At 73.5% G+C, this 26675-nt stretch overlaps 2 protein-coding genes across 2 annotated transcripts; one reads left to right on the top strand and one right to left on the bottom strand.

The window, feature by feature from the left end:
- Positions 1-330: 330 nt before the first annotated feature.
- On the bottom strand, positions 331-21950 carry SPTBN4 (spectrin beta, non-erythrocytic 4). The gene is made up of 36 exons (XM_064503130.1): positions 21856-21950; positions 19055-19215; positions 18761-18912; positions 18383-18556; positions 18212-18303; positions 18009-18089; positions 17765-17880; positions 17193-17305; positions 16628-16815; positions 16370-16487; positions 16051-16209; positions 15653-15955; positions 15411-15561; positions 14407-15277; positions 14162-14299; positions 13261-14017; positions 12814-13016; positions 11945-12035; positions 10485-10631; positions 8914-9177; positions 7577-7801; positions 6917-7006; positions 6549-6827; positions 6345-6475; positions 6063-6267; positions 5135-5512; positions 4825-5069; positions 4589-4727; positions 4432-4516; positions 3949-4145; positions 3331-3848; positions 3021-3096; positions 2614-2897; positions 1648-1821; positions 1533-1575; positions 331-1467 (listed from the first exon to the last, which is right to left on the bottom strand). Exons 2-36 carry the CDS (start codon positions 19200-19202, stop codon positions 1306-1308), a joined length of 7497 nt encoding a protein of 2498 aa, XP_064359200.1. The 5' UTR covers positions 19203-19215; positions 21856-21950; the 3' UTR covers positions 331-1305.
- A 653-nt stretch (positions 21951-22603) lies between these two features.
- BLVRB (biliverdin reductase B) lies at positions 22604-26048 on the top strand. Its single transcript, XM_064502988.1, has 5 exons — positions 22604-22804; positions 24487-24648; positions 25356-25445; positions 25592-25723; positions 25819-26048. The coding sequence occupies exons 1-5, from the start codon at positions 22723-22725 to the stop codon at positions 25980-25982; spliced, it is 630 nt and encodes a 209-aa protein (XP_064359058.1). The 5' UTR covers positions 22604-22722; the 3' UTR covers positions 25983-26048.
- The last annotated feature ends 627 nt before the right edge of the window (positions 26049-26675 follow it).

The following is a 26675-nucleotide window of genomic DNA, read 5'->3' on the forward strand; positions in this document are numbered from 1 at the left end:
CGCCCCAGGAGCCCCCCAGCCATGGACCACCCCCAACCCATGGACCCCCCCATGGATCCCTCCATGGGACCCCCAAGTCCATGGCCCCCCTTATGCCCCCCCAGTAGACCTCCCCATGACCCTCCCCAGCCCCATGGCCCCCCCCCAGCACCCCAGGACCCCCCCAGGGCTCCCCAGGACCCCCAGGTTCCCTTCCAGGCCCATATCCCCCCCCCGGGACCCCCAGCCCCCCCAGCCCCCCCACCTCCCCCCGTACGGCTCCGGGGTGGCTGGGTCGGCAGCCGGGACGGGCCCGTCCGCTCCTTTATTGGGGCGCGGGGTGCCGTGGGGTGCAGCGAGGGGGTTTATTACATTTATACAGTCACAGCGCGGCGCTCGCCCGGCGCCAGCCCAGAGGCCCGGGGGGGGGACCCGGGGGGCACGTGCTCGGGGTGTGGGGGGGCGTGAGGCTTTTTTTTTTTTTGGTTATTTTCCTGGTTTTTGTTAAAATCTTTACAAATAGAAACTCTGTCCCCAAAGCGCGGTCTCCGGGGATGCGGGCGGCGAGGCGGGAGGAGGCGGGAGCCGGCCTCAGGCAGCGGGGGCCCACGGGGGGCCGGGGCAGCATGGGGGGGGGTGAGCCGTCGCCATGGGCCGGGGCGCCGGGACATGGGGGCCGAACAGGACCCTGGGGCAAATGACCCCCCCAGTGCCAAAGGGGACCCTGGTGCCAGATGACCCCCCAGTGCCCAAGGGGACCCTGGGGGCAAGCGGGACCCCAGTGCCCAAGGGGACCCCAGTGCCAAATGACCCCCCAGTGCCAAAGGGGACCCTGGTGCCAAAGGGGACCCCTGGGTCAAGCAGGACCCCGGTGCCAAATGACCCCCCCAGTGCCAAGGGGGACCCTGGGGCAAGCGGGACCCCAGTGCCAAGGGGACCCCGGTGCCAAATGACCCCCCCCACCCAGTGCCAAAGGGGACCCCAGTGCCAAATGACCCCCCCGGGACCAAAGGGGACCCCTGTGCCGAGCGGGTCCCTGAGCCGAGGGGACCCCGGTGCTGGGGGTGGGGGTCTCGGGGCGACCACGTCCGCGCTGCAGCGGCTCTATGGCTTGTGCACGGTGATGCCGGGGGGGGGGGCCGAGCCCTGCGGGGGGGGGGTCGGGACGAGGCCGGGGGGGCCGCGGGGAGGAGGCAGCGGCAGCCTGGGGGGGCGGCACCGGCCCCCCCCGCTGCACCGGCCCCCTCCGGAGCCCGGCACAGCCCCGTCCCCCGGGGCTGGGGGCGCACCGTGGCCCCCCCCGCCCCGGCCCGGCGGCCCGCGGGGTCACTTGCGGCGCGCGGAGGTGCTGGCGCGGCGGTCGGCCTCGCGCCGGGGGAGGCCCTCGTCGGTGGAGGAGGTGGTGAGCAGGGCCTGGCTCCAGCGGGCGATGTCGGCGTGCTCCTGCGCGCAGGCGCCCAGCGCGCCCAGCCAGCTCCGCATGTCCTCCTGCGGGGCCGGCACGCGTCACCCCGGCCCCCCCGCTGCCCCCCGGCCCCCCGGCCCCGCCGTACCTCGTCCTTGGCCTGCAGCAGGAACTCGCTGCCGTCGCCGGTCCTGCGGGACGGAGCCCGGCGTCAGCGTCAGCGGCGCCCGTCCCCCCCGCGCCCCCCCCGCGCCCCGGCCCACCTCAGCTTGAAGACGTTCTTCTTCTTCTTGTAGTCGCTGGCCACCTCGCTGGCGGCGTTGAGCAGGCTGAGCAGCGGCTCGCCGCCGTGCGTGCTGCCCGACGCCGGCCCCTTCGCGTCCTTGTAGAAGCCCAGGTCGCCCTTGCTCAGCACGCAGTAGAGGTTCACCCAGGACCTGCCGGGCCACGAGCGGGGCTGCGGCACCCGGCCGGCGCGCCGGTCTCCCAGCCCGGGGCACCCTCTGCGGCGCGGACCCTCCTGCCCCGGGTGCACCCGCTCCCTTGCACGGCTCCCTGAGACCTGGGGCACCCTCTCCCTTGCACAGACCATCCCGAGCTTGGGATCCCTGCGCTGCATGGACCCCCCAAGCCCTGGTGCACTCTCCTGTGCATGCACCCCTCCAAACCCGAGGGATCTCCCTTGCACGGATCCCTGAGATCTGATGCACCCTCTCCCTTGCATGGATCCCCGAGACCCGGTGCGTCCTCTCCCTTGCACAGAGCACCCCGAGCTCGGGTGCACCCAGCACCATATGGACTCCATGGAGCCCTGGTGCACCCTCCCTTGCGTGGACCTCTTCACACCCGATTGCACCCTCTCCCTTGCATGGATCCCCAAGACCTCGTGCACCCTCTCCATCACAGAGACCACCCAAGCCCAAGTGCACCCTCGCCAATGCATGGACCCCCCCCCCTCCAAGCCGGGGTGCACCCTCTCCCTTGCACAGATCCCGAGACCTGGTGCACCCTCTCCCTTGCATGGACACCTCCCAACCCAAATGAACCCCCTCCCTCGCACAGATCCCCCCAGGCGCACTGTCTCCATCACACGGACCCCCCCCAGGCCCTGGTGAACCCACTGCTGCGCGGACCCCCCCACCCCTCGAGCCCAGGTTCCTCCGGAGCGGTTCGGACCCCGCCGGCCCCGGTGCACCGGTGCTGCCCCCCGGCCGCCCGCCCCCGCTCACCTGTTGGACGCCTTCTTGTTGGGCCCGTCGAGCTCGTGCTTGCGGAAGAGGAAGCCCTCGTGCTGCACCGTGTGGGTGGGGGGCGGCGGCGGCGGGGCGCTGCTCTGCGCCGGGGCCGACCGCGACCGCCGCGCCTCCCCCGGCGCCTGGCCGGGCTCCTTGGGCCGCGGGCGCCGCCGCGGCTTGGGCCGGTCGCGGGCGCGGGGCCGGTCGGGACGCGGCATCCTCTCCGGCAGCATGTCGATGCCGTTGGGCAGGCGGCCGGGCGATTCCCGCTCCCGGGGCTGCGGGGACGGTGCCAGGTTGGGATGAGCGCCGGCTCTCCCAGCCGGAACGGGGACGGTGCCGGGACGGCACGGGACGCGTCCCCAGCCACCCGCCTCGGAGGGGCCGCGGAGGGGACTCACCAGGGCCGGCGCCGGGACGGGGCCGGTCGACTCCTTCTCCTGCAGCTGCTCCACGATGTCGGCCAGCGTGGCCTTGCTGCCGGCGGAGACGGGGTGTCAGGGCGAGCCGGCCTGGGGCTGCCCCGGGCTCCGGGATAGGGAGCCGACCTGGCGCCCGTCCTGCAGGGACCCAGCACCCATCCCGGACAGACCCTGCACCCGTCCCGGACAGACCCTGTACCCACCCCGGTCGGACCCAGCACCCATCCCGAATGGAGCCAGCACCCATCCCGGCCGGAGCGGCCCCCCGCGCCAGCTGAGCCAGCCTCACCCGCCCGCCTTGCCGTCGTGGCGCGGTGCCTCCTGCTCGCTGGACTCCTGCCGCTCCAGCCGGCGCTCCCGGCGCTCCCGCCGCCTCTCCAGCAGCCCCTCGCCGCGGCCCGGCCTGGCCTCCCCGGCCTCCGCCGCCACCTCCGCCACCGCCTCCACCTTGGCCGGTGCCAGTGCCGGTGCCGGTGCCGGTGCCGGTGGGGCCGGTGTGGCAGCCGGGGGCTCCGGGGCCGTGCCGCCATCCCCGGGCAGCGCCGGGGCGACGCGGTCCAGCCGGGGCTGCAGCCGCTCGGGCCGCAGCTCGTGGCGCACGTAGGCGACGCGGGGCTCGGGGCGGCCGTCCAGCCGGGCGCGCAGCAGGTCCGGCCGCTCAGCCCTCGGCTCGGGGCGCTCGGGCAGCGCCGGCCGCGGCAGCGGGGCCGCCCGCCAGCCCCCCTCCCCGGAGGGGTCCCCGAAGACCTTGCGGCCCAGCAGCGGCGTCGGCGGCTGCTTGCTCTGCTCCGCCTTCAGCTTCTCAATCTGCGGGAGCCAGGACCGGCGCGCCCGGATGAGCGGGGGATGCCGCAGCCCAGGACGCCTGGGCCCCGCGTGCATCCCGGGATGCCCCGGCGCCCCGTACCGTGGTGAGGCGCCGCAGGGAGCTGAATCGCTCCTCCCAGGCGGCGGCTGCCTTGCGGAAAGCCTCGTGCCGCCGGATGAGCTGCTCCACCTCGTCCACGCTGTTGCCCAGCTCCTGGCTCTTGAGCAGCGGCTCCTGGGCCGTGAGCCAGGCGTCGGCCACCACGGCCTCCTGGGCGAACTGGTGCACCTCCAGCACTGCGGGAGACACGGCGCCGGCGCCCGGGGCGTCAGGGTCCCCCCTCCGTGGGCGCCCCGGGATGGGGATGCAGCCCCCCCTTCCCAGGGATGGTGCTGAACCAGGGTGTCAGGGTCCCCCCATCCGCGGGGATGCCAGGATGGGGATGCATCCCCTGAGAGCATCTCCTCCTGCGGACGGTGCCGGCTGTCCTGAGCCCCCGCGGCGGGGAGGACCCCGGTGTCCTGGCTCCTGGCCCGGCCCTCCTGGACGCGCCATGTCCCCCCCCGGCGCCACCGGACTCACTCTGCTGCAGCCATTCCCAGTGCTTGTCCCACTTCTCCGTCATCTCCTTCTTCTTCGCCACCAGCTTCTCCACGTGGGCTTTGATCTGTGGGCGGGGAGGGAGGCGGGGTGAGCGGGACCCACCCCGGCGCCCCGTCCCCGTCCCCATCCCCGTCACCTCGTCGGCCGCGGGGCTCTTCGAGAGCACCAGGGTCTTGCCCAGCTCCAGGCAGGCGGCGATGCTCTTGCCGCGGGCTTCGATCTCGCTCTTGAGGCCCTGGTGGTAGTTCATGAGCACCTCCACGGAGGAGACGTCCCTGGAGCGGGAGGGAGGCTGTGACGCCGGACGGGGCGGCCGCGCGCCGGGGTCCGGCCACCAGGTCCACCCGGCTCCGCCCGGCTCCGCCCGCCCACCTGGGCTTCTCGCCGGTGCCGATCTGGCAGATGACGCCGTCCATCCAGGAGACGAGGTCGCGCACGGTGCCGGCGAAGCGGATCTTGTCGGCGGCGGTGGCCACGTGGAGGCGGCACTCCTCGCAGGAGGCCAGCAGCTCCTTCCAGGCGCGCAGCACCTCCTGCTCCCGCGCCGCGATGGCCTCGGCGTTCTCCCCGGCGTACACCGTCCGCAGCTGCGCCGCCCCCTCCTGCAGCTGCCGCACCTGGGGGGCCGCCGGCGTCACTGCCGCCCCCGCCGCCCCGCCGCCCCCGCCGCCGCCATCCTCACCTGCGACACCAGCACCTCCACGTCGTGCTCGAAGGCGCCGAGCAGGCGCTGCAAGGTGCCGGCCGAGGTCTTGGCCTCGCGGGCCGCCAGCTCGGGCAGCCGCTGCCGCTTCTCCTCGATCTGCGACAGCACGTCCTTGCAGTCGTTGAAGAACTTGTGCAGCTCGTGGGAGGCCGCCAGCATCTGCGCCCGCGTCTCCATCAGCTCCAGCAGGTCGGCCCAGGCCTCGTTCACGCCGTCCTTCCACTCGGCGATGGTGGCCGCGTCCGCGTGCCCGTAGTCGATCAGCTCGTCCACCATCTGGTTCACGGCCGAGATCCGCTCGTTCCCGATGCTGCCGGTCTCGCTGGCGAACTCCATGAACTTCTCCTGCAGCAGCTGGGGCGGGCGGGGGACGGGGTGAGCACAGCACGGACGGACGGACGGATGGATGGATGGGCCGGCACGGGAGCACCGGGGCAGCACGCAGCCAGTGGGGCCGGGAGCCCCCACGGTGCAGGGCAGGGCAGAGGCAGGTCCCGCAGCACGGTGCAGGGCACGGATGGTGCCCGGAGCACATTGCACGGAGCAGGGACGGTGCCGGAGCCCACGGCACAGGGCACGGGCAGTGCCCGGAGCCCGGGGCACCGTTCCCAGGGCCCACGGCAGGGCAGGGAGCAGGGATGGTACCCAGAGCCCATGGTGCAAGCTGCAGACAGCACCCAAAGCCAGCGGGTGCAGGACAGGGACAGCACCCAAAGCCCACGGCCCACAGCACGGAGCAGGGACCGTGCCCAGAGCCCACGGCGCAGGGTGCAGACAGCACCCAAAGCCAACGGGTGCAGGACATGGACAGCACCCAAAGCCCACGGCCCACAGCACGGAGCAGGGACCGTGCCCAGAGCCCACGGCGCAGGGCGCGGACGGTGCCGCGCGGCCGCCCGCTCACCGTGACGTGCTCGAAGTCCTGCCCCAGCTCCGGGGAGCCGGCCACCACCTCCTTCTCGGCGATCCAGTGCTCCAGCTCGTCCACCTCGCGGCTGAGCTGGTAGAGCCAGTACTGCTGCTCCAGCTTGGCCTTGCGCTCCTCCACCAGGTCCTTCAGAGACACGTACAGCCGGTCAACCTGCGACTGCCGCCTGCTGACCTGTTCGCTGGGCAAGGACACAGCGCCCGGTGAGCGCGGGGGGGCCCCGGCACCGGGCCCGGGGGGCGGGGGGCGGCCGCCCACCTCTCGGGGTGCCCCAGCTCCAGCAGCGCCCGGCACTGCCGGGAGAGCTGGGCGATGGTCTCCTCGTAGTTCTCCACCGTCTGCTCCGCCATCAGGTGCTTCTTGAGGAGGTGCAGGGTGCTCTGCTCGTCCTGGGGGGCGCAGCGGGGTGAGGCGCCGGCAGGGCCCCCGCCGCCCCCGGGGCCGCCCCGGGGCCGCCCCCACCTTGCCCTTCTCCTCGCTCATCAGCAGCAGCTCCTGCTCGCCCAGCCAGGACTCCACCTCGGCCACGTCGAAGTAGTACTGCTCCAGGCGGTACGCGGCGTCCAGCGCCTGCTGCCGCCGCTCCGCCTGCTCCTGCAGCTGGGCCCAGGCGCCCGCCAGCCGCTCGCGCAGCCGCCGCGCCGCCTCCGCCTCGGGGCTCTTGAGGGCGGCCAGGGCGCCCGCCCGCTCCAGCACCTCGTCCACGCGGGGCCGGTGCACCTGCAGCTCCCGGCGCAGGGCCTGGGCGCGGGGGGGGTGAGCCCGGCGCCGGGACGCCCCCCCCCCCCCCCATGGGGCCCAGGCGTCCGGGCGCCCGCCCCGCGGCTCACCTGGTTCTTCTTGATGAACTGCTGCACCGTCTGCAGGTTGCTGCCGTGCTCCTGCAGGGCGGCCAGGGGCAGCCGGTCCTGGACCCAGATCTGGGGGCAGAGTGGGCATCCCGGTGACGCGGGACGGGACGGGATGGGGATGGGATGGGAAGGGACGGGATGGCATGAGATGGGATGGGAATAGATGGGTGGGATGGGGCAGGACGGCATGGGATCAGACGGGACAGGATAGGATGGGATGGGATGGGACAGGACAGGACAAGATGGGATGGCATGGCATGGCATGGCATGGGGCAGCATGGGATGGGATGGCACCTGATGAGACGTGATGGGATGGGACAGGATGGGATGGGAAGGGACGGGATGGGATGGGATGGGAAGGGACGGAATGGCATGGGACAGGATGTCATGAGATGGGATGGGATGGGATGGGTTAGGATGCCATGGGATCAGACAGGATGGGAAGGGATGGTATAGGACGGGATGGAATAGGACAGGACAGGACAAGACAGGATGGCATGGGATGGGATGACATTGGACAGCACGGGATGGGATGGCACCTGATGGGACAGGACGGGACGGGATGGGACGGGATGGGACAGGCCGGGCTGGGCCGGGCCGGGCCGAGGCGGGAGGGCGCGCGGTCCCCTCCCCACGCACCAGCTCGTCCTCCAGGTCGTGGCTGACTTGGTGCACCTCCTTGGAGGCCAGCAGGATCCTCCGCCGCTCCTTGAGCGGCTCGATGAGGCGGACGATGCGGGTGCCCACGGCGCTCTGCTGCTCGTCCACCGCCTCCCTGCCAGCGGCCTCGCGGGGCAGCGCGGCCGCCTGCGCCTGCAGCTCGCCCACCTCCTTGTACCACTCCTCCACCTGCGTCTCCATGCTCTGCGGGCACGGGGGGCTCAGCGCGGGGCCGGGGACGGCGGGACCCCCGGCACAGCCGCGCCACCCCCACCGCCCCCCAGCTCGGTCCCTGCGGAGGCGCCCGGGAGCAGCCGAGCGGCCGCGGGGACGGGGACGGGGACGGGGACAGGGGCTCTGCCGCCGCGGAGGGCAGCGGAACCGCTCGCCAAACCGGAGCGCCGAGAGCGGGAGCACCGGGACCCCCCGCGGCTCCCCGAGCCCCGAGCAGGGTGGGAGGAGCGAGAGGCCGAGGAGAGGAGGAAGGAGGGATGCGAAGGGAGGGGGTTAAACATGAAGGACAAACCCCGGCGGAGCCCGGGGCGCCGCTGCCCCGGGCGATGTGAACCGGACTAGGCGGGGGGGGAGAGTGGGCTGCTCTGATCTGGCGCATGCTGTCAGGGAGGCAAAACGGAGAGGTCGGTGGGGAAGGGGCCGCCAACCCTGCCCTCCTGCGCCCGCGGGGCTGAGACCCTGCACTCTCGTGACACGCGGCCCAGATGCGCCTGGTGCCCCTGGGCTGCCCTGGCGCCTCCCCCGGCCACGCGGGGTGAGGAGAGACCCTGGAGCCCCGGCCGGGAGCAGGCCCGGACCGGCGCTCCGGAGCGCCTGGCTCTCCCCCTGCCCGGTGCCGGCAGCTCCGGTTCGCTCCGCGCAGGCTCCGAGATGACTCAGCACGGAGCCGCGGCTGCAGCGATGCTGAGCCACGGCTGGAAGCGATGCTGAGCCACCGGTGCAGCAACGCCGAACTGCGGCTGCAGCGATGCCGACCCGCAGCTGCAAGCAAAGCTGAACCGTGGGTGCAAGCGATGCCGAACTGCGGCTGCAGCGATGCTGAGCCACGGCTGCAAGCAAAGCCGAACCGTGGGTGCAAGCGATGCCGAACCGCGGGTGCAAGCGATGCCACGGCCGCAAGCAATGCGGAACGGTGCAGCCAGGGCCCCCCAGGGCGGTGCACGTTGCCCCCGCGCCGGGGCCTCGGGGATGCTGCTCCCGGCCCTGCGGCAGCCTCCCTGCCCCACGGCGGAGCAGAGCCCTCAGTGCCCGCGGCCTGCCGAGGTGGGGGGGCCCAGGCGTCCGGCTCCCCCCAGCCCTACCTGCAGCTTCTTCAGCTGGTTGCTGACGCTGGCCAGGTCGGGGCCGGTGCCCACCGCTTGCAGCTGGTCCTCCAGGCGCAGCAGGCGCTTGTCCAGCTCCGCATAGCTCTGCACCAGCTGGTCGGCCTTGTTGGCCTCGAAGAGCTGCCGGGCCCGGGCCTGGGTCGTGCTCTCCAGCTCCAGCCAGCACTGCCGGATCTCGTTCAGCTTCTTCTGCACGGAGCCGGCCAGCTCCGGCTTGTCCTGCATCAGCTGCTGCCCCTCCTGCGGGCAGAGGCGGTGAGGGCCGGGGACGCCGGGGGACGGGGCGGCAGAGGTGCCCGTGCAGCCCCCGCGCGGTGCCCAGACTTGCAAAGGGGCAGCAGGGCCCGTGGGGCAAAGCGGCCGCTGCAGCCGCATCCCCCTGCCCTCGGCTCCTTCCTGGGGCCGGTGCTGGCTCTGAGCCGCCCCAGGGGCATTTGCAGCCTCCCAGGGCCTGTGTGCTGTGCCGGGGCGGAGGGAGGGTTTGGGGGCGCCGCAGGGACACCGCGAGAGCACAAGAGTTAAAACCCGCAAGGGCGGCAAAGTGGCAGCGGCGCAGAGATGCACCAAGGGGCTGCAAGCGGGTGCATGCACCGGCACGGAGGGGCGACGGGGGAGCTCGGACATGCAGCTCCAGGGCCATCGCCGCCCGCGTGTGCTGTCCAGGCCGGGGATACGGGGGGGACGGCATGCACGGTGGGTCGGGAGGTGGGCGCGCGCCTCCCCGGCGAGGGGCCACATTCACTGGGACGCGACGGTCTCGCCAGGGAGCCGGACCCCGCTCTGCATCGCCCCCAGCCCCAGCCCCAGCTCACGAGCATCGTCGGTCCGGCGGCGCTGGCTGCCCCGCACCAGGCCTCCCCGGAGCCGCGGGCTGCCGCGGCCAGCTCCCTCCTGGAGCAGCAGCAGCTATTTTGGGCTCCGCTCACCCATGCGAGAGCAAACGTGCTGCCGGAGCCGCACGCGCGCAGATTGGCTGCGGGCGCCAGAACATGCCTGCTGCATGCGGCCGGCACGCGTGTGCGGGGGGGGGCACATGTGCCACGCGTGACGGGCACCGGCGCCGCGCGCGGGGGCTGGGGCATTTCGGATCGCCGGGGGCGGAGGCTCCCAGCCCACCACCCCGGGGGGCCAAAGCCCGCGCTGGCGCAGCAGGGGCGCGCGGCAGCCGGCCTGCGCCGACGCTGCCCTCCGCGCGCAGATGTCAAAGTCACCCGCAGAAACGCAGGATCCGCCGCAAAACCCGCGGGGCCGCATCCCGCCGGGCCCGGGGGTGCCGGCGCCGGCCGCCCCCGCGCAGCCCCGGTCCCCGCCGCGGCGCCGGCGCCCCCGGACCCCCCAGCCCCGGTCGCCGCCGCGGTGCCCCCGCAGCCCCGGTGCCCGGCGCGGTGCCCGCGCCCCCGACCCCCCCCAGCCCCGGCCCCCGCAGCCCCGGACCCAGCGCCGCGCCCGGCAGCGGGGCCCCGGCGTGCGGGAGCGCGGCCGCCCGGCGAGCAAACGGTTAAGGCGGCGGCCGCCCGGCGCCGCATCCCCCCGCGACCCCCCTTTACCTTCTCGATCTTCTGCAGCCACTCTTTATTCTGCGCCAGCTCGGCCATGAACGCCTGGTGCTTGAGCCAGCGCTGGTGCGGCCGCTGGCCGGGGTCTCGCGACGCGTCCCGCGCCATCAGCACCTTCTCGCCGATCCAGCCATCCAGCTGCGGGGCGCGGAGCGGCGCTCAGCCCCCCGCGCGGGCGGCCGCGGCCCGGCGCCCACCCCCGTGGCCCCGCGGCGGCGGCGGCGCGGCTGCGGCAGCCCCTGCGGCAGCGGCGCCGGGCGGCAGCGCGGAGGCCGGAGCCGGCGCCCGCCGCCTGCGCCGGCGCCGGGGACGCGCAGCCCTTGGCAGCCGCCGGCCGCGGCCGCCCCGGTGCCGCAGCGGGCCGCGCCGGGCCGGGGAAGCGGCGCTGCGGCAGGCGGGGAGGGGACCGGCCCCGCGCGGGGCCCCCCCGGCCGCCCGAGGAGGACGCGGGGGCGCCCCCGGCACCGGCCCTGGGGACGCTCGGCCCCCCCCCCCCCCCCCCCGCGGCTGAGCCCCGAGCGCTGACCCCCCTCCCCGGGCAGACCCTCCCCGGGATGCTCTCCGCACCCCGAAATGGACTGGAGCTGCCGGACCCACGGGGCGGGGGGGCAAACGGCAGCCAGGCTGCTGAAGGGCACCCAAGGAGGATGTGGGGCACCCCAGGCCCGGGGATGCTCTGGGTAGTGCGACCCCCCCCAGGCTGAGCCCCGAGCACTGCCCCCCCAGCCCTGGGCAGACCCTCCCCGGGATGCTCTCCGCACCCCGAAATGGACTGGAGCTGCCGGACCCACGGGGCGGAGGGGCAAACGGCAGCCAGGCTGCTGAAGGGCACCCAAGGAGGATGTGGGGCACCCCCAGGCCCGGGGATGCTCTGGGTAGCGCAACCGCCCCAGGCTGAGCCCCGAGCACTGCCCCCTCCCCCGGGCAGACCCTCCCCGGGATGCTCTCCGCACCCTGAAATGGACTGGAGCTGCTGGGCCCACGGGGGGGCAAACGGCTGCCAAAGGGCACCCAAGGAGGATGTGGGGCACCCCAGGCCCGGGGATGCTCTGGGTAGTGTGACCCCCCCCCAGGCTGAGCCCCGAGCCCTGCTCCCAGGCAGACCCTCCCCGGGATGCTCTCCGCACCCCAAAATGGCCCAGAGGCGCCAGACCCTGGGGGTGCCCCACATGGGGCGATGGAGGGAGGCAAACGGCCCCCCCCAGTCCAGTGGGGCTGTGTCTGCAGCCCAAGCAGCCAAGTGGCTCTGGGGGGCAAATCCCCGGGGCCCACAGGCCTGGCTGGGGACGCAATCCTCCCTGCGCCCGCCACCCACCCTGCACCCGTGCCGCCGAGCCCCACCGGTTCCCCAGGGTGCCAGGTGCCCCGTCCCGCCAGCCCGCAGCGGGGGCAGCCGCCCTCCTCGCTGCAGCCGTCCCGGGGCGGGGGCCGGGGCCGGGGCCGGGCCCTACCTCGTGGCAGTCCTGCAGGAACTGCTGCAGCTCCAGGTGGTCGTTGAGCCGTTGCATCCACTCCTGAGCCAGCTGGTAGTTGTGGTGGCTCCTGCGGGAAGCGGAGAGCCCGGCTCAGCGCCGGCCGTCCCGACGCCGCGCGGCCCCCGACCCCGCCGGGAGCGGGCGCCGCGGGAGCTGCCCGGCCGGCCGGAGCGCGGGAGCACAGCCAAGGCAGGGCACGCCGCTGCCCCAGGGACTTCCCTGCTGCTCTGCAGTGTTTTTGCCGGTGCTCCGCGAGGCTTTGGCCGAGCTAAGGCCAGGAGCGGCTCCAGGACCAGCCCGGCTGCGAGCCAGCGGCTCCCAGGGGACGGGGCGGGAGGACTTGCCCGCGGCTCCAGTGGCGCCTTGGGGGTCTCCAGCTCCCGTTGGCGCCCGGGATCCCCCCGGGAAAAGCCACGGGCAGGATCTCAGGGAAGTGGAAAAGCACCAGGGAATATTTCCCTCCGGCCCCCAAGCCCCGGCTGGACACAGCGGGTTGCAGGAGAGGTTTTGCCCCTGCCCAGGTCAGCGCTGCCATCCCGGCGGCTGTGCAGGGTGCAGATGGCGATCAGAGGGAAACTGAGGCACAGAGCGGTGCCCCCGGATGAGCTGGGCCCGGCACAGCCACGGAGGAGCCACAGCAAATTGCCAAATCCATGCCAAAGCACGTGCTAACGGCGGCGGCCGCTTCCCTTCCAGGGGATCGTGGGGATGGAGGGGAGAAATCGCATGGACTTGCACCAGCGCCAGCGGCCCATCCTCCTCCCGGAGCTGGGGCGGCAGCGGAGCATCCCGGTCGCCGCAGGGACGGATGTGGGGCAGGACGGGGCCCCGGGCCCAGCACCTACTTGGCGCGGAGGGCCTCCATCCTCTCGGCCACCCGGTCGCTGTAGAGGTTGCCCTGCCGCTGCAGGCTCTCGCCCGCTTGCAGCGCCAGCTGGATCTTCTGCAGGTTGAGGTCCATGGTGGTGGTGAAGTCCTTGTGCTTCTTGATGGCGTTGCCCACCGCTTCCACGGTGTCGGGGAGCTCGGCGTGGGCCAGGGTGGACTCCTGGAGGGGGAGGGATGGAGCTCAGGCTGGGAGAGGCTGGGGGGGCTTGGGGGTCCCGGCAGGGGCCCAGAACATGCGCATCCGTCCTCGAATGCCACCCGCACCCGGCGCAATGACCGCGATTCGCGAAGCCCCCAGGAGCCGCGGTCAGGGCAGACGGGATGCTGCCGCCTCGGAGACGCGGGGCCGGAGGGGGGACGCTGGGGCGTGCGCGGCGGCGGGGCCGCGCCGGGGCCGGCATTACCTGGTTGTACAGGCAGGCCTCGCACTGCTTGACGTCCCTGAGGAAGAGGTGGAAGACGTGCGACTGGACCAGCACCTCCCGGCGCGTCTCCCAGGTCTGCAGCAGCTTGTTCCAGCCGGCGTCCAGCTTCTGCAGCCACTGCTGGAGCGAGAGGTAGGGGATCTCCGTCTCCTCCAGCGCCAGCAGGTCGCTGACGGCCTGGATCTTGGCGTAGTCCTCCTCGTAGCCGTTGATCTCCTCCTTGAGGGCCGCGTGCTGGCTCAGCAGCCGCTCGGCGTCGGCCAGGCTGCCGGGCACCTCCTCGGCGGCCGCGGCCGCCTGCGTCTTCACCAGCCAGGTGAGGAAGTTGTCCAGGTCCTGGATGAACTGCTGCAAGCGGCCGGCCACGGTGAGCGAGTCCTCGCAGCCCTGCAGCGCCTGCTTCAGCGCCTCCCACTCCTCGCTGATCTGCTCGAAGGGCAGCAGGATCTCCAGGGCCCGCGCCGGGTGGGCGGCCGCCAGCGCCTCGCCCTCCTGCTGCAGCTCCACCAGCCGCGGCTCCAGCACCACCAGGGCCGCCTCCATGGTGGAGAGGCGCCGCTGCAAGGCCAGCACGCCGCCCAGGTCGCTGCCGCCCGACTGCGTCGCCTCGATGGCTTTCCGCTTCTCCCGCACTTGCGCCTTGATCTCGCCGCACTCCAGCAGGTAGTTCTGGATCTTGAGGACGGCGTCCAGCTGCCCCTTCTTGCACTCCACCAGCTCCACCACCCGGTTCCACCTGCGGACGGACGGGGACGGCGCTGGGACGTGCCGGCATGGCTCCCCGCGCCGGGGACGGGTCCAGCTCGGTCGCAGCCGCCCTCAGCCCCTGGCACCCGTGGGGACGTCCCGCGTGGTTCCCGGTGGCCGGGAGCGGCGGTACCTGCTGTTGAGGTGGTCCTGGCAGGAGCGGACCTCCTCCGCGCTGGGGTGGCCCCCATCCACCAGCTGCTGCACCACTTGGTTCACATCCAGGATCCGGCCCATGACGCTGTTCATCTCCTGGTCCAGGCTCTCGAACCTGGGCACAGCGGGGAGGGCACGTGAGGCGCCGGCGGGGCGGCCGGGGGGTGCCTGAGGTGGAGCGGGACGCAGGCGTCCGTCCCTGTCCCCGTCCCCTCCCCGCACCTGTGCTGCACCACCTCGACGTCGTCCAGCTCCTCCGGCACCTCCATCTTCTCCAGCCACTGCTCCTTCTCGTCGATCCAGACCTCGCAGGCGTGCACCTCGCTGAACATGCGGTAGACGGCCAGGGCGTCCTGCAGCCACTGCTGCCGCAGCACGGCCACCTCGGCCACCTCCCCGTAGAGCTGCTCCACCTCCACGATGCGGATCTGCACGTCGACGCCCTGCCGGTGCTCGGGCGCCAGCAGCGCCAGCTGCTTGCGGAGGGCCAGCACGGCCGCCCGGTGCTTCTCCACCTCCTCCACCACGGCCCGGTGCTTCCGCAGCAGCGCCTGGGTGGAGTAGTCGTCGTGGCCGAAGTCGTCGCTGGACACGATGCGGTAGGTGTCCTGCAGCCAGGCCACCAGGTCGTCCGTCTCGGTGCTGAACTGGAAGAAGTTGAGGGCCTCCTGCAGCCGCTGCTGGTGCAGCCCCGTCACCTCCTCCAGCTTCTTCCACCGCAGCCGCACTTCCCGGATCTTCTCCTGGATCCCGCCGGGGCTGAAGCGCTTCTTGGCCAGGATCTGCTCCCCCCGCTTCATGGTCTGGTGCAGCAGCGCCCGCCGGCTGCCCAGCTCGCCCAGCATCGTCTTGTGCTTGCTGGTCAGCGTCAGCACGCTGCTCAGGTCCCGGCCACACGTCTTGGCGGCCAGGATCTGCTCCTTCTCGCGGATCCACGCCTCGGCCTCCTCCATCTCCTGGAAGAAGGCCCAGAGCTGCCGGGAGTCCTCCAGCTCCTTGCGCCTCTTGCCCGCCAGCTCTCCCAGCTCCTCCAGGCATGTCTGGACGTGGTTCACCCGGTTGCAGATGATCTGGGGGTCGCAGGGCTGGTAGCCTGGGCCGGGGGAACCAGCTCTTAGCGGGGAGGGTCCGCAGTGCCCTGAAGCCCCCTTCGACCCTTCCTGCGCCCCCCGGCCGCGCCAGGGCCCTCGTGGCCAGCTGGCCCCGGCCACGGTGCCCCACGTTACCCTCCAGCTCCGAGAACTTGAGGGCGGCAGCGTTGAGTGCCTGCACCCGCTCGGTCTGGGCGGAGATGTCGGCCTCCAGCAGCCCGTGCTTCTGCAGCAGGTCCTCCACCTCCAGCAGGTGCTTCCCGAAATCCTTGGAGACCAGCAGCACCTGGGGAAGCGGGTGTGGAGGTCGGGTCCGGAGCTGCCTGGCGCTGCCAGGGACCCCCCCGTCGTCCTGGTGGGACCCTGCGTGCCCCTACCTGCATCTCCTCCATCCAGTCGATCATGTAGACCATCTCCTGGAAGATCTTCTGGAGGGCCAGGTTCTGCTCGAGGCGAGCCCGGCGGGCGCCGACCAGCTCGGTCAGCAGCCCCCACTGCCGCAGGATGTTGTCCTTCTGGGCGCTGATGCGCTTGGTGTCGTAGTAGCCCTCGGACTCCATCTCCAGGGCCAGCTCCACCACCACCTGGATGCGCTCCTGGTAGGAGGAGATGTCAGCCTCGATGGCCTCGTGCTTCTTCATGGCGGCCTCCACCGCTGGCAGGTCGTAGCCGAAGTTGTCCTGGGGATGGGGGAGACGGTGGTGTTGGGCAGGAGGGACGGAGGGGGGAGCCCGGGAGTCCTGAACCCCAGGCAGGTCCCCTGCCCCCGGCCCACCTGTGACACCAGGCGCTGGTTCTCGTTCAGCCACGTTTCCCGCATCGCGGCCTTGTGGTCGAAGCGCTGGGCCAGGAGCTCCAGCTTCTCCTGCCGGATGAGCTCGTTGCGCAGGGACACTTCCCGCTCGTGCTCGGCCTTCTCCAGGCAGGTCCAGGCCTGTGGGGTGAGAGCGGGGCTCGGAGAGGGGCCCCCAGCCCCCCTGCCCCACGGGGCCTCCACCCCATCCCGCTGAGGCCCGACCAGCTCGGTTCCCTGCAGCATTCCCAAGGCGGCGAGGGACGCGGCCGCTGGCCCCCGGCCCTGCTCCCCGCGGCACCTTGTTGATGTCGGAGATGCTCTTCCCCTCGCTGGGCACGTAGAGCTTGCGGTTGTTGGCCCGCAGCTTGCTCTGGATGGTGAAGAGCAGCACCTCCAGGTTCCCCTTCTCCTGGAACCTGTGGGACCAGAGCCCCGGTCATCACCGGCCCCGGCCCCGGCCCCGGCCCCCGCGGGTGCCCCCCAACCCGGCCCCGAGCCACCGTTGCCCGGAGGTGCCGGGGCCGCGCCGTGCTCCGCGCCGGCCGTGCCCGCTCACTTGACGGGTTTCTCCAGGGTGCAGAAGGCGGTGAAGGCTTGGAGCTGCTGCTGGACCCCGGCCAGGGAGTTGGCGAACTTCTGGTTGCTGATGATGGTGATGGTGTGCTGGATCCACGCCAGCAGCTCGGCCGCCAGCGCCTCGTAGCGCTCGACGATGGCTTCGATCTCCATGGCCTGGTCCAGCACCTGGGGGGGCGGCGCGGGCACGGCTCGGGGGGCAGCCCCCGCCCCACGGCTCGGGGGGCATCCCACAGCCCCCCAGCAAGCCCCCATGCTGCAGGTGCCCCAGGGTGGGCACCGCTCGGCGCCCTCCCTCGCGCCCCCCCGCCCCACGTCCCCGCTGCACGCGGGGCATCGCTGCCTCGAGGCCGACGGGCGCCAGGAGCCAGCCGAGCCGACAGGCTTGAAATAGCAGCGGTCCGGGGGGATCCGGCTGCGGCGGGAAGGATGGAGCGGGGCAGGGGCTGGGCTCTGCGGGGTGGGCAGGCCCCACCTGCCCCACGGCCCCTCCGGAGGGGCCCACGGCCCCGCGGCGCTGGACGAAGGGCCGGGCGCTCGCCCACCTTTCCGATGCGCTTCCCCTCCACGGCCAGCGCCTTCATCTTGGAGAAGTAGTGGTAGAAGGACACCACGTAGGTGATGATGGACTTCTCATCGGGGTCCTCCATGTTCACGTCTGCCGGGCGGCAACGCTTCAGACCCCGAGCCCCCAGCTCCAGCCGGGCCCCCAAAGCACCCCAAAATCTGCTTTTCCGCCAGCCCCGGGGCCGGCACGGCTGCTCGCGGGAGCATGCACTGCTCGGGGCCAGGACAGCAGCTCCTGGAGAGCGAAAGCCCCTCGCCCCGGAGCGGGGCAGGAGTGGGCTCGAGCCGGCATCAGAAAACCGCAAGGGCGCTTTGAGCTGCAAAACGCACTGCTGGGGGCTCGGGGGCCGGGGGGGAAATTCCCCTCCCGGGGGCCCAGATGTTTCCTGCAGCAAAAGCACCGCGGCGCGATCAGCCCTGGTCAGGGCGAGCGATGGGACCAGGCGGTGGGATGAGTTAAACGGGATCAGGAGAGGGGTGAGCATTGGGGCCCCGGCGTCCGGGCGCACGGAGAGCCCTGGGGCACGGGGACACCCCGCCGCGTCCCTACCCTCGGGGTCCAGCAGCTTGCTGAGCCCCAGCTGCTGCTCGGCCGTGTTGAAGGCTTGCTGCAGGTTGTAGGTGGCGTTGGACTTGGTCAGCTTGTGGAAGTCGATGAGGTCTGGCCTGCAAGTGGGACGCGGCGGCGCCTGACGGGGCCGTCTCCGGCACTGGGCTTGGGGCCATCGGCCCCCCCAGACCGGCGAGGCTGGGGAGGGACCCCTCCGCCCCCATCCCGCCGCCCCGTGCCGGACCTGTGCTTGTGGATGAGCGCGTTGAAGGCCAGCCCGTCCCTCCAGCTGGTGGTGAAGTTTTGGATGTTCACCTCCGGGTACCTGCGGGGAGACGGGGGTCACCGGGGCGGCCGGCTCCCGGGGACGCGGAGCGCCGGGATGGGGCCGACCCTCCCGGCACGTGGGGCGAGCGCCGCCGGCACCGGCACCGGCACCCCGCTCACCCCGCCGTCTTCATCTGGCACCAGAGCAGCAGCGCGTCCTTGGCCGAGCGCGTCTCCCGGTTGTCCTCGGTCTTGATTTTGATCACCTGGATCTGGGGAAAGCGGAGAGGCACTGCCGCACGGCAGTCCCCGCGGCCTGGCCCCGCGCCGCCTCCCCGCCGGCGCCGCTACCTGAAAGCGGAGGATGACGGTCCAGATGAGGCCCAGGGTGAGGCGGTGGTTGCCGTCCACGATGTCGTGGGAGCCCACGTTCTCCAGGTGCACCCGCTGCTCCTTGAGGAACTGCAGCGCCTTGTCCACGTTCTCCAGGGAGTGGATCCGCATCCGGCCCCGCGTCGGCTTGGGCTGCCGGCGACACCGGGAAGCTGCGGCCCCGAGAGCCCTGCGAGCCCCCCTGGCGCACGGGGAGGCAGGAGACCCCGGTGCCCCCTGACCCCGCTCTGCCCGGAGCGTCCCCGCTCCCTCGGGGCTGGTGCCGCGAGCCCGGGGTGGACGCGGGCGGCAGCACCCATCGCTCTCCCGGCGGGGCGCGACGGGACGGCCGCTTACCAGCTGCTCCCCCGAGAGCACCTCCAGGAGCCGGGTGAGCACGTAGCCGTCCCGCAGGTCCGCGTAGAGGTCGGTGATGCGGCAGGACACGCGGGCCAGGTGCGAGTTCACCCACTTGGTGAAGGTTTTCTTCTGCACGGCGTCCCGCTCGTCTGCGGGGCAAGGCAGCGGCTCAGCCCCGGCCCCGGGGCGAGCGGAGGGCCCAGGAGTCCGGGCTCCCGGCCCCCGCCGCGCGCTGCCCCACGACCCTCCCTCCGGGCCGGGGCTGGAGAAGGCAGGCGGAGCCGGACGCACCGGCCAGGGCCTTGATGCGGGAGCACTCGAAGAGCTTGGCGGTGGCGGCACCGTCGTCCCAGCCCCGGGGGTCGGGGCTCTCCCAGGCGCTGTTGTTGTTCTGCTGCTGCACGTCCATGTTGTCCAGCTCGGCCGCCACGGCCGCCATGGGGACACGCGGGCTGAGGGCACAGCAGCCGTCGGCACCGCGCCGCCGGCACCGCGAGCGCACGGCGACGCCGGAGACAAAGCGGCGCAACCCGACCCGCGCCGAGGTGCCTCCGCGCGCCGAGGGGCCTCGCCGGGGGTGCAAGTGCCCGGCTCCAAACACCCTCCCGCACCTCGGCTCCCCCCGGCAGGAGAGAGCCGGGAGTTGTGCGAGTGGGTGTTTGCACGGACCGGGGCAAGGTGCACGTTCGGCCCCAGGCCTTGCGTGCACGAGGGGCTCGCGTCTCACTTGCTCCCGGCTCTGCTCACGACGGCGGCTCAGGCTGTTCTGAACCGCTCCGGCAGGCAAGCGAGGGTCCCCGTGAGCCGGAGCACGTGTGCACACGGGCACGCACACGCGTGTGCAGGGAGGAGCTGGGCGCTCCGGAGCCACTCGCCCGCTTTGCCCGTCCCCAGCGCCCCGTCCGCGGGGCTGCATGGCTCCAGCACGGCTCGGCCACGATGTCCCCCGGGACCGCCGGCCCCACACCAGCAACCCCAGCCCGGCCACGGGGCCACGGGAGCCGTTCGGCTCACGCTGCAAGGCCGGGAGGCAGGATGCCCCTGCCCCGCGGAGCGACGCTCAGAGCAGAGGCCTGCTCCCATCATCAGAGCTGGATCCAGCCTGCTCAACCCAGTCCCCGTGCCGGAGGGGAAATGCACCTTTGCAGCGGGCTGCATCAGTCAAGGAGACGCAGGCTCAGCCCGTGGCCGGCGCAGCGACGGCCCGATGCAGGTGAGCGCTTGCTGGTGCAGGGGACAGCGGGGCTGGGCCCTGCAGCCTTCCTGGCTGTGCGACCCCCTCCAGGACCCGGCAGAAAGGAGGGGGGATGAAACGCCCTCCCGAAGGTCCCCCTTGCCCAACCTGTGCCCACACCAGCAGCCTCGTGCCGTGCTCAAGCGCAGCATCTCGGGGCTGCGACAGCCCCTCTGGCTGCAAGGACGTGCCGGGGCTGTGGGATCTGGGGCAGCATGCACGGCCGCAGGACTGAATTCAGGTTTGCACAACGGTGCATTTGTCACGGCCAAGCCTGCCGAGTTACACGCCCCAGAGACACTCCGACCCCGAGCGCAGCGGAGGGAGGGGAGGAGCTGCCCCACGGACACCCCGTAGGGAGAGAGCCCAGGCGTCCTGGCAGCCGGGCTCAGTGCGGGCCCTCCTGCTGCAGAAACCTTTCCTTCCTGAGCAACAATGCCTCTTCCAGGCCTTAGCAAAGCCTCGACCACGGGAGCGAGAGCCAAAGAGCCCGAAATACCATGGACAGGGCAGGACGGACGGCAGGACGCAGCACCGTGCTGTGCCCTCGCCCAGGGTGTCTGCGTGGGGCATCCCGGGGAATCCCTCTGCCCCCCCGGGCAGGGATGAGCCCCACGGAGAGAGGACCGTGGTCCCCCCGGGCCCCAGGGATTAACCCTTGGGAGGCTGCAGGCATCCATCCCACACGCCGGCAACGCAGGTTCACGGAGGCCCCACCTGCACACGCCAGCTGCACACGTGTGCACCCACTCTCCCGAACACTTGTTTGCTCATCCCCCACCCCAAAAACACCCACGGTGGGGGAGAAGGTGGTGCACGGCGGGATGAGGGACAGGGGGAACCGCAGGTCTCGGCTTGGGGTCCGCAGGACCCCTGGGCTTCGCAGCCATCTCCACCCAGTGCCGCTGGTTCTGCTGCAGCCCCGTGAGCTGGGGGCAGCCCTGAGACTCCCTCCATGTCCTGCCCCAACAGCATCCCTGGTAGCCCCCCGGGGCACCCCCTGAAGCCCCCAGGGCACCCCCTGAAGCCCCCTGGGCACCCCCTGCAGCCTCCTGGGGCTTCCCCTGCAGCCCCCCAGAGCATCCCTTGTGACAACCCCCCCAGAGCATCCCCCAAAGCCCACCATGCATCCCATGCACCCCCCCAGAGACCCCCCAGCAGTCTTCCTTGGGTGTCCCCTGCAATGCCCCAGAGCATCTCCTGCACCCCCATGCAACCCCCCCCGAGCATTCCCTGCAGCCCCCCAAGCACCCCATGCAGGACCTCAAGAGCATCCCATGCAGCCTCCTGCCCCGAGCATCCCCTACAACCCCCCCAGAGCATCCCTGGCAGCCCCATGCAGCCCCCCCCCGAGCATCCCATGTCACCTGCCCTGAGCATCCACAGCAGCCCCCCAAGCATCCTATGCACCCCCCGAGCATCCCCTCCAGCTCCCCAGAGCATCCCGTGCAATAACCCCCCCAGAACATCCCATGCAATCCCCCCCCGAGCATCACATGCAGCCCCCCCCGAGCATCCCCTACAGCTCCCCAGAGCATCCCGTGCAGCCCCCCCCGAGCATCCCCCGCCGCCCCCCGGAGCAGCAGCGTCCGTCCCTCCCGGCGGTCACCTTGAGGGACCCCGCGGCCGCCCGGGGCCTGCTCCCCGCCGCACCGGGGCTGCTGCGGCCGCGCGCTCGGGCCCCCCCGGCCGCAGGGCTCGGCCGGGCGCGGCACCGGGAGGGCGCCGGGAGCGGCCCCCGCCGGCACGTCCGCGCCCGCCGCCCGGGACCCCGGAGCGGGGGGGGCCCGAGGGCGCGGCGGGGGGGCCGGGGCCGCATCCCGGCGGGGGCGGGGCGGGGGCCGGGGCCGGGACTCACCGTGCCGGCGGGCGCGGCGCGCTGCGCTGCGCTGCCGGGGCCGCCGCGGCGCCGCCCGGGCCCGGCTGGCTCTGCGCACCGGAGCGCGCCGCGGCTCGGCCCCGCCGCCGCCCCGGCAGCCAATCCCGCCGCCGCGCCGGGCCCCCTCCCGCCGCCGCGCAGGACGCCGGGGGTCGGCGCTGCCGCCGCCCCGCCGCCGCCGGGGCTGCGCCGGGCCCCCAGCCCCGAGCCGGCCGCCGCCGCGGGCTCCCCAGCGGGGACGCGCCCGGGCGGCAAGGCGGCGGCTCGGCGGCCCCCCCGCTGCAAACCGGGGCTGGGGGCTGCCGCCCCGGGCTCGGCTCGCCCGGAGCGGGGATGCATGGCCGGGGATGCTCGTACCGGCGTGCACGCGCCGGGCTGCCCGCACCGGGAGTGCTCGGGCCGGGATGCAAACCCCGGGGGGGCCCGTGCCTGGGCTGCCAGGACCGGGGTGCATTTACCGGGGGTGCCCGGACCGGGGTGCACGTCCCGGGGGTGCAAATCCCGGGGGTGCCTTTACCAGCCGCGCACGCACCGGGCGTGAAGGCACCGCGCTGCGCGCACCGGGGCCGCGTTTCCCGGCGGCGCAAACCGCGGGCTGCAGCTGCGGGCTGCGCGCACCGCGCTGCCGGCGCTCGGCGGCCCCGGGCTCGGCGGCTCCCCCGCGCGGGGCGCAGCCCGCGGCCCCGGCGCTGCGGGGCCGGGCGCGGAGAGGGGCCGGTCCGCCGGCGCCCGGCCCCGTGGGTGGAGCGAAGCGGAGGCCCCGCTCCGGTGGCAGCGGGGCGGTGGCGCAGCCCGGCCGGCGGGGAGGCAGCGCCCGGGGCCGCTCTGCTCCGCTCCGCTGCCACCATGGCCACCTGCAAGAACATCGCCATCTTCGGTGCCACCGGCATGACCGGGCTGGCCACGCTGGCGCAGGCGCTGGACGCGGGTAAGGGGGCCCGGCGGAGACCCCGGGCCCGGGCTGCGCCCCGATCCCCCTCCCGAAACCTCCCCCCGCCGCCCGCCAAGGCCCCGCTGCAGCTGCTGCAGCGCCGGCGGGTTCGGCGACGGGGGGTCCCGGGCGGGCCCAGCTCTGCCCCCGGCTCCCGCGGGCACGACGGTCCCTGCCTCCGGAGCCGGGCACCGCGGGAGCCCCCGGGGCACGCCGGGGGTCTGCGCCCGTGCCCAGGCCCTGCCGCCCTCCCGCGCGTCGCACGCGCGGCCTCTTGGCCGGGAGCCGCGGGCGGGCGGCAGGTGGGAGCCCGCGATAAGGGCGGCTGCTGCTATCGGGCTGGGCAGGGCCCTTGGCGGGGCCGCGCTCCGCTCTGCCCTCGCCGGCCCCTCCCGGCCGGCCCTGCCGGGGCCCGAGCCGGGGCGGAGGAGCCCCTCGCTCGGTCCCCCAGGCCCTGCACGGGGCGGGTGTGCCGAGTTTCCTGCCTCTGCCGGGCTCAGCCGCTGCCCCTCGCAGCCTGGCGTTACCAGTGCACTTAACCGGGTCCCCGGCTCCGGGTGCCGCAGGTTGGTCCGTGGGAACCGCGAGCCTCTGAGGCCTGGCCTGGAGCCGGGCAAAGCCGAGAGCTCATTTGGGACAGACAGAGCCCGTTGGGCACAGACAGAGCCGGTTGGGGACAGACAGAGGCCATTGGGGACAGACAGACCCCGTCCGGAGCAGGCAGCGCCCCGGACACCTGCCTGGCCAAGGACCGTCCCAGAAAGCCTCGCGGCAGCCCCGCACGGCCCCTTTTCCCAAAGACGACGCTCAGCTCCGTGAAGGAGTTGAGGCCTGGGAAACTCAGCCCAGTCCCGGCGCGGCTGCTGCCCGCGGGACGCCGACCCCGCCGGCACGGCTCTGCCCCGCGTCCGGACCCCAAGTGCTTCCCTGCGGGACGGGGACGGGCTCGGACCCGCTCTCCTCTGCCCCGCGGCGGCCGCGTTTCGGCGTCCCCCCCCGGGACACGTGGACGAGGGCTCGGGGCCCCGTGCCCTGAGCGCAGGTGGAAGCGCCTGGCGAGGCGCCGGCCCGAGGACTCGTGGACCCCGGGCTGCGTGCCAGGACGCCTGGGCCCTCCTCCCCGCCCGGCCCGTGACCGGGCACGTGAGCCGGGGTGAAGCGCTTCCCCTCCGGGCGCCTGGTTTCCCCCGGCGAGGGGGAGGATGGGGAAGTGCCGGTGCGGGGCCCGGTGCTCCGCGGTGCCCGCGGGCTGGATCGGTGCTGAGTCATGCCGGGGAGAGCTGACTCATCATCACGTGGGCCGCGCCGAGGAGCCGGACACAGCCGTGGACAACCGGCCTGGCCCGCCAGACCCTGCCTTGTCCCAGCCTCGTCCCCTCCAGCGGCACGGTTTGGGGGTGCAGGACCCCCCCTTCCCAGCACCCTGCCTTGTCCCAGCCTCGTCCCCTCCAGCGGCACGGTTTGGGGGTGCAGGGCCCCCCCTTCCCAGCACCCTGCCTTGTCCCAGCCTCGTCCCCTCCAGCGGCATGGTTTGGGGTGCAGGACCCCCCCTCCCCAGCACCCTGCCTTGTCCCAGCCTCGTCCCCTCCAGCGGCTCGGTTTGGGGTGCAGGGCCCCCCCCGGGGGAGCCCAGGCGTCCGGGCTGCTGGCCGCTCGCCCACGCGCTCCCTCGTGCGCAGGGTACAACGTGACGGTGCTGGTGCGGGACCCGGCGCGGCTGCCCCCCGAGCACCGCCCGGCCCGCGTGGTGGTGGGCGACGTGCTCAACCCCGCCGACGTGGACAAGGCGGTGCAGGGCCAGGACGCCGTCATCGTCATCCTGGGCACCCGCAACGACCTCAGTAGGGCACCGCGCCTGGGGGCACCCGCCGACCCCGGGGGGCCCCGTGACCCCCTCACCCTGCGGCCCCCTCACCCCGGGGAGCCCCGCATTCCTCTCACCCTGGGGGACCTGTGACCCTGGGGACCCTGTGACCCTGGGGACCCTGCATTCCTGTCACCCTGGGGGACCCTGCACCCTGTGACCCTGTCACCCTGGGGACCCTGCAAACCTGTCTCCCCAGGGGACCCTGCACCTAGTGACCCCATTGCCCTGAGGACCCTGCGCCCCATCACCCAGGGGGACCCCATGACTCTGGGGACCCTGCACCATGTCACCCTGGGGACCCTGCACCCCTGTCCCCCCCAGGGGACCCTACACCCAGTGACCCCATTGCCCTGGGGTACCTTGCACCCTGTCACCTTGGGGAACCCTGCACCCTCTGACCCCATCACCCCATGGGGACCCTGCACACTGTCACCCTGGGGGACCCTGCAAACCTGTGACTCCACTGCCCTGGGGGACCCTGTCACCCTTGGGGACCCCCCACCCTGTGACCCCACCGCCCCATGGGACCCGGCACCTTGCAATCCCACCGCCCCATGGGCCACCCCCCCGTGACCCCCCCACCCCGGGGGGAGCTGAGCACCTCCCGACCCCCCCGCACCGCACCGTCCCCGCTCTGAGCCCCGGCCGGGGCCCCCCGCGCCCCCCGCTCTCCGCTCCCAGGCCCCACCACCATGATGTCCGAGGGCACCAGGAACATCGTGGCGGCCATGAAGGCCCACGGCATCAGGAAGGTGGTCGTGTGCCTGTCGGGTAAGGACGCCGGGAGCGTCCCCAAGCCGGGGCAAGGAGCCCAGGCGTCCGGGCCCCCTGCTCCTCGGCGACGCTCTGGAGACCGGGGCGGTGGGAGCCGGACGCCTGGGTCCTCGCCAGGGCGCTGAGCCCCCCCTCGCCCGCAGCCTTCCTCATGTGGGACCCGCAGAAGGTGCCCCCCAGGCTGCAGCCGGTGACGGAGGACCACATCCGCATGCACCGTATCCTGCAGGAGTCCGGGCTCGACTGCGTCTCCGTGATGCCGCCGCACATCGCCGGTGCGTTGGGGGGGGGGGGGGGGCACCGGGGCAGGGGGGCCGGGCGATGCGGGGGACGCTCGGGGGCTCGAGCCGGCTGCCTTCTCCCGCCGCAGACGACCAGCCGCTGACGGGGGACTACACGGTGATGGTGAACACGTCCGGCGGCTCCCGCGTCATCTCCAAGCACGACCTCGGCCACTTCTTCCTGCAGTGCCTGGCCACCTCCGAGTACGACGGCAAGAACGTCTACCTCTCCCGGCACTACCCCAAGGTCTAGGGCGGCCGCGGGGCCCGCCGCCCCCCGTCCCCGCCGGCGCCAGTAAAGAGTCGCTATTTTTCCCAGCGCGAGCCCGGCCTGACCCTCTGTCGACGCGGCGCCGCGGGAGCGGGTCGGGGCCGCAGCCGTGCCCGGGGCTGGAGGCGGCCCCGCTGCCCCCCCGTAGCCCCCGGCGTTCTCCCTCGTTGCCCCCCGGAGCGGGCGTCCCCGCGGAGCCCCTCGGCCCCGGCGTGTGCCGGGCACCGCGGGCGCGCGCTCCCGCCCGTGAGTCACCGACACGGCGCCGGCCCGGCAGAACGGGTCCGGCCTGTCGGAGCGGTGCGGGAAGATGCCCCGGTGCCGGGGCCAGGGCCGGGGCTGGGGCCGTCCCTCCTCTCCAGCCTCCCGCGGCCGGGCGAGCGGCACCGTGTCCGCCGGCCCCGCGTCGCTGCGTTTCGCACCGCGGCGCTGGGACCCGCCTGCCGCCGACCCTTGGACGCGCCGGGGCGGTTTGCAGCCGCGGCCGCCGGGGCAGAGAGAACCCGGCGCGGCGCCGGGGGGATGAAAGGCGGCAGGCGCACGCGGGAGCCTGGGAGCGGTGCGGGCGTGCACCCGCGGCCGGGCACGCGTCCCGCGGAGGTCACGTCCTTCACCGCCCTGCGCCCGGCCCCGCTCCGGGCCGCCGGCCGGGCTGCGTCCGTGCGCCAGGTGCCG

The sequence above is a fragment of the Dromaius novaehollandiae genome, chromosome 34 (genome assembly GCF_036370855.1).
Source record: "Dromaius novaehollandiae isolate bDroNov1 chromosome 34, bDroNov1.hap1, whole genome shotgun sequence".
Classification (NCBI taxonomy): Eukaryota; Metazoa; Chordata; class Aves; order Casuariiformes; family Dromaiidae; genus Dromaius; species Dromaius novaehollandiae.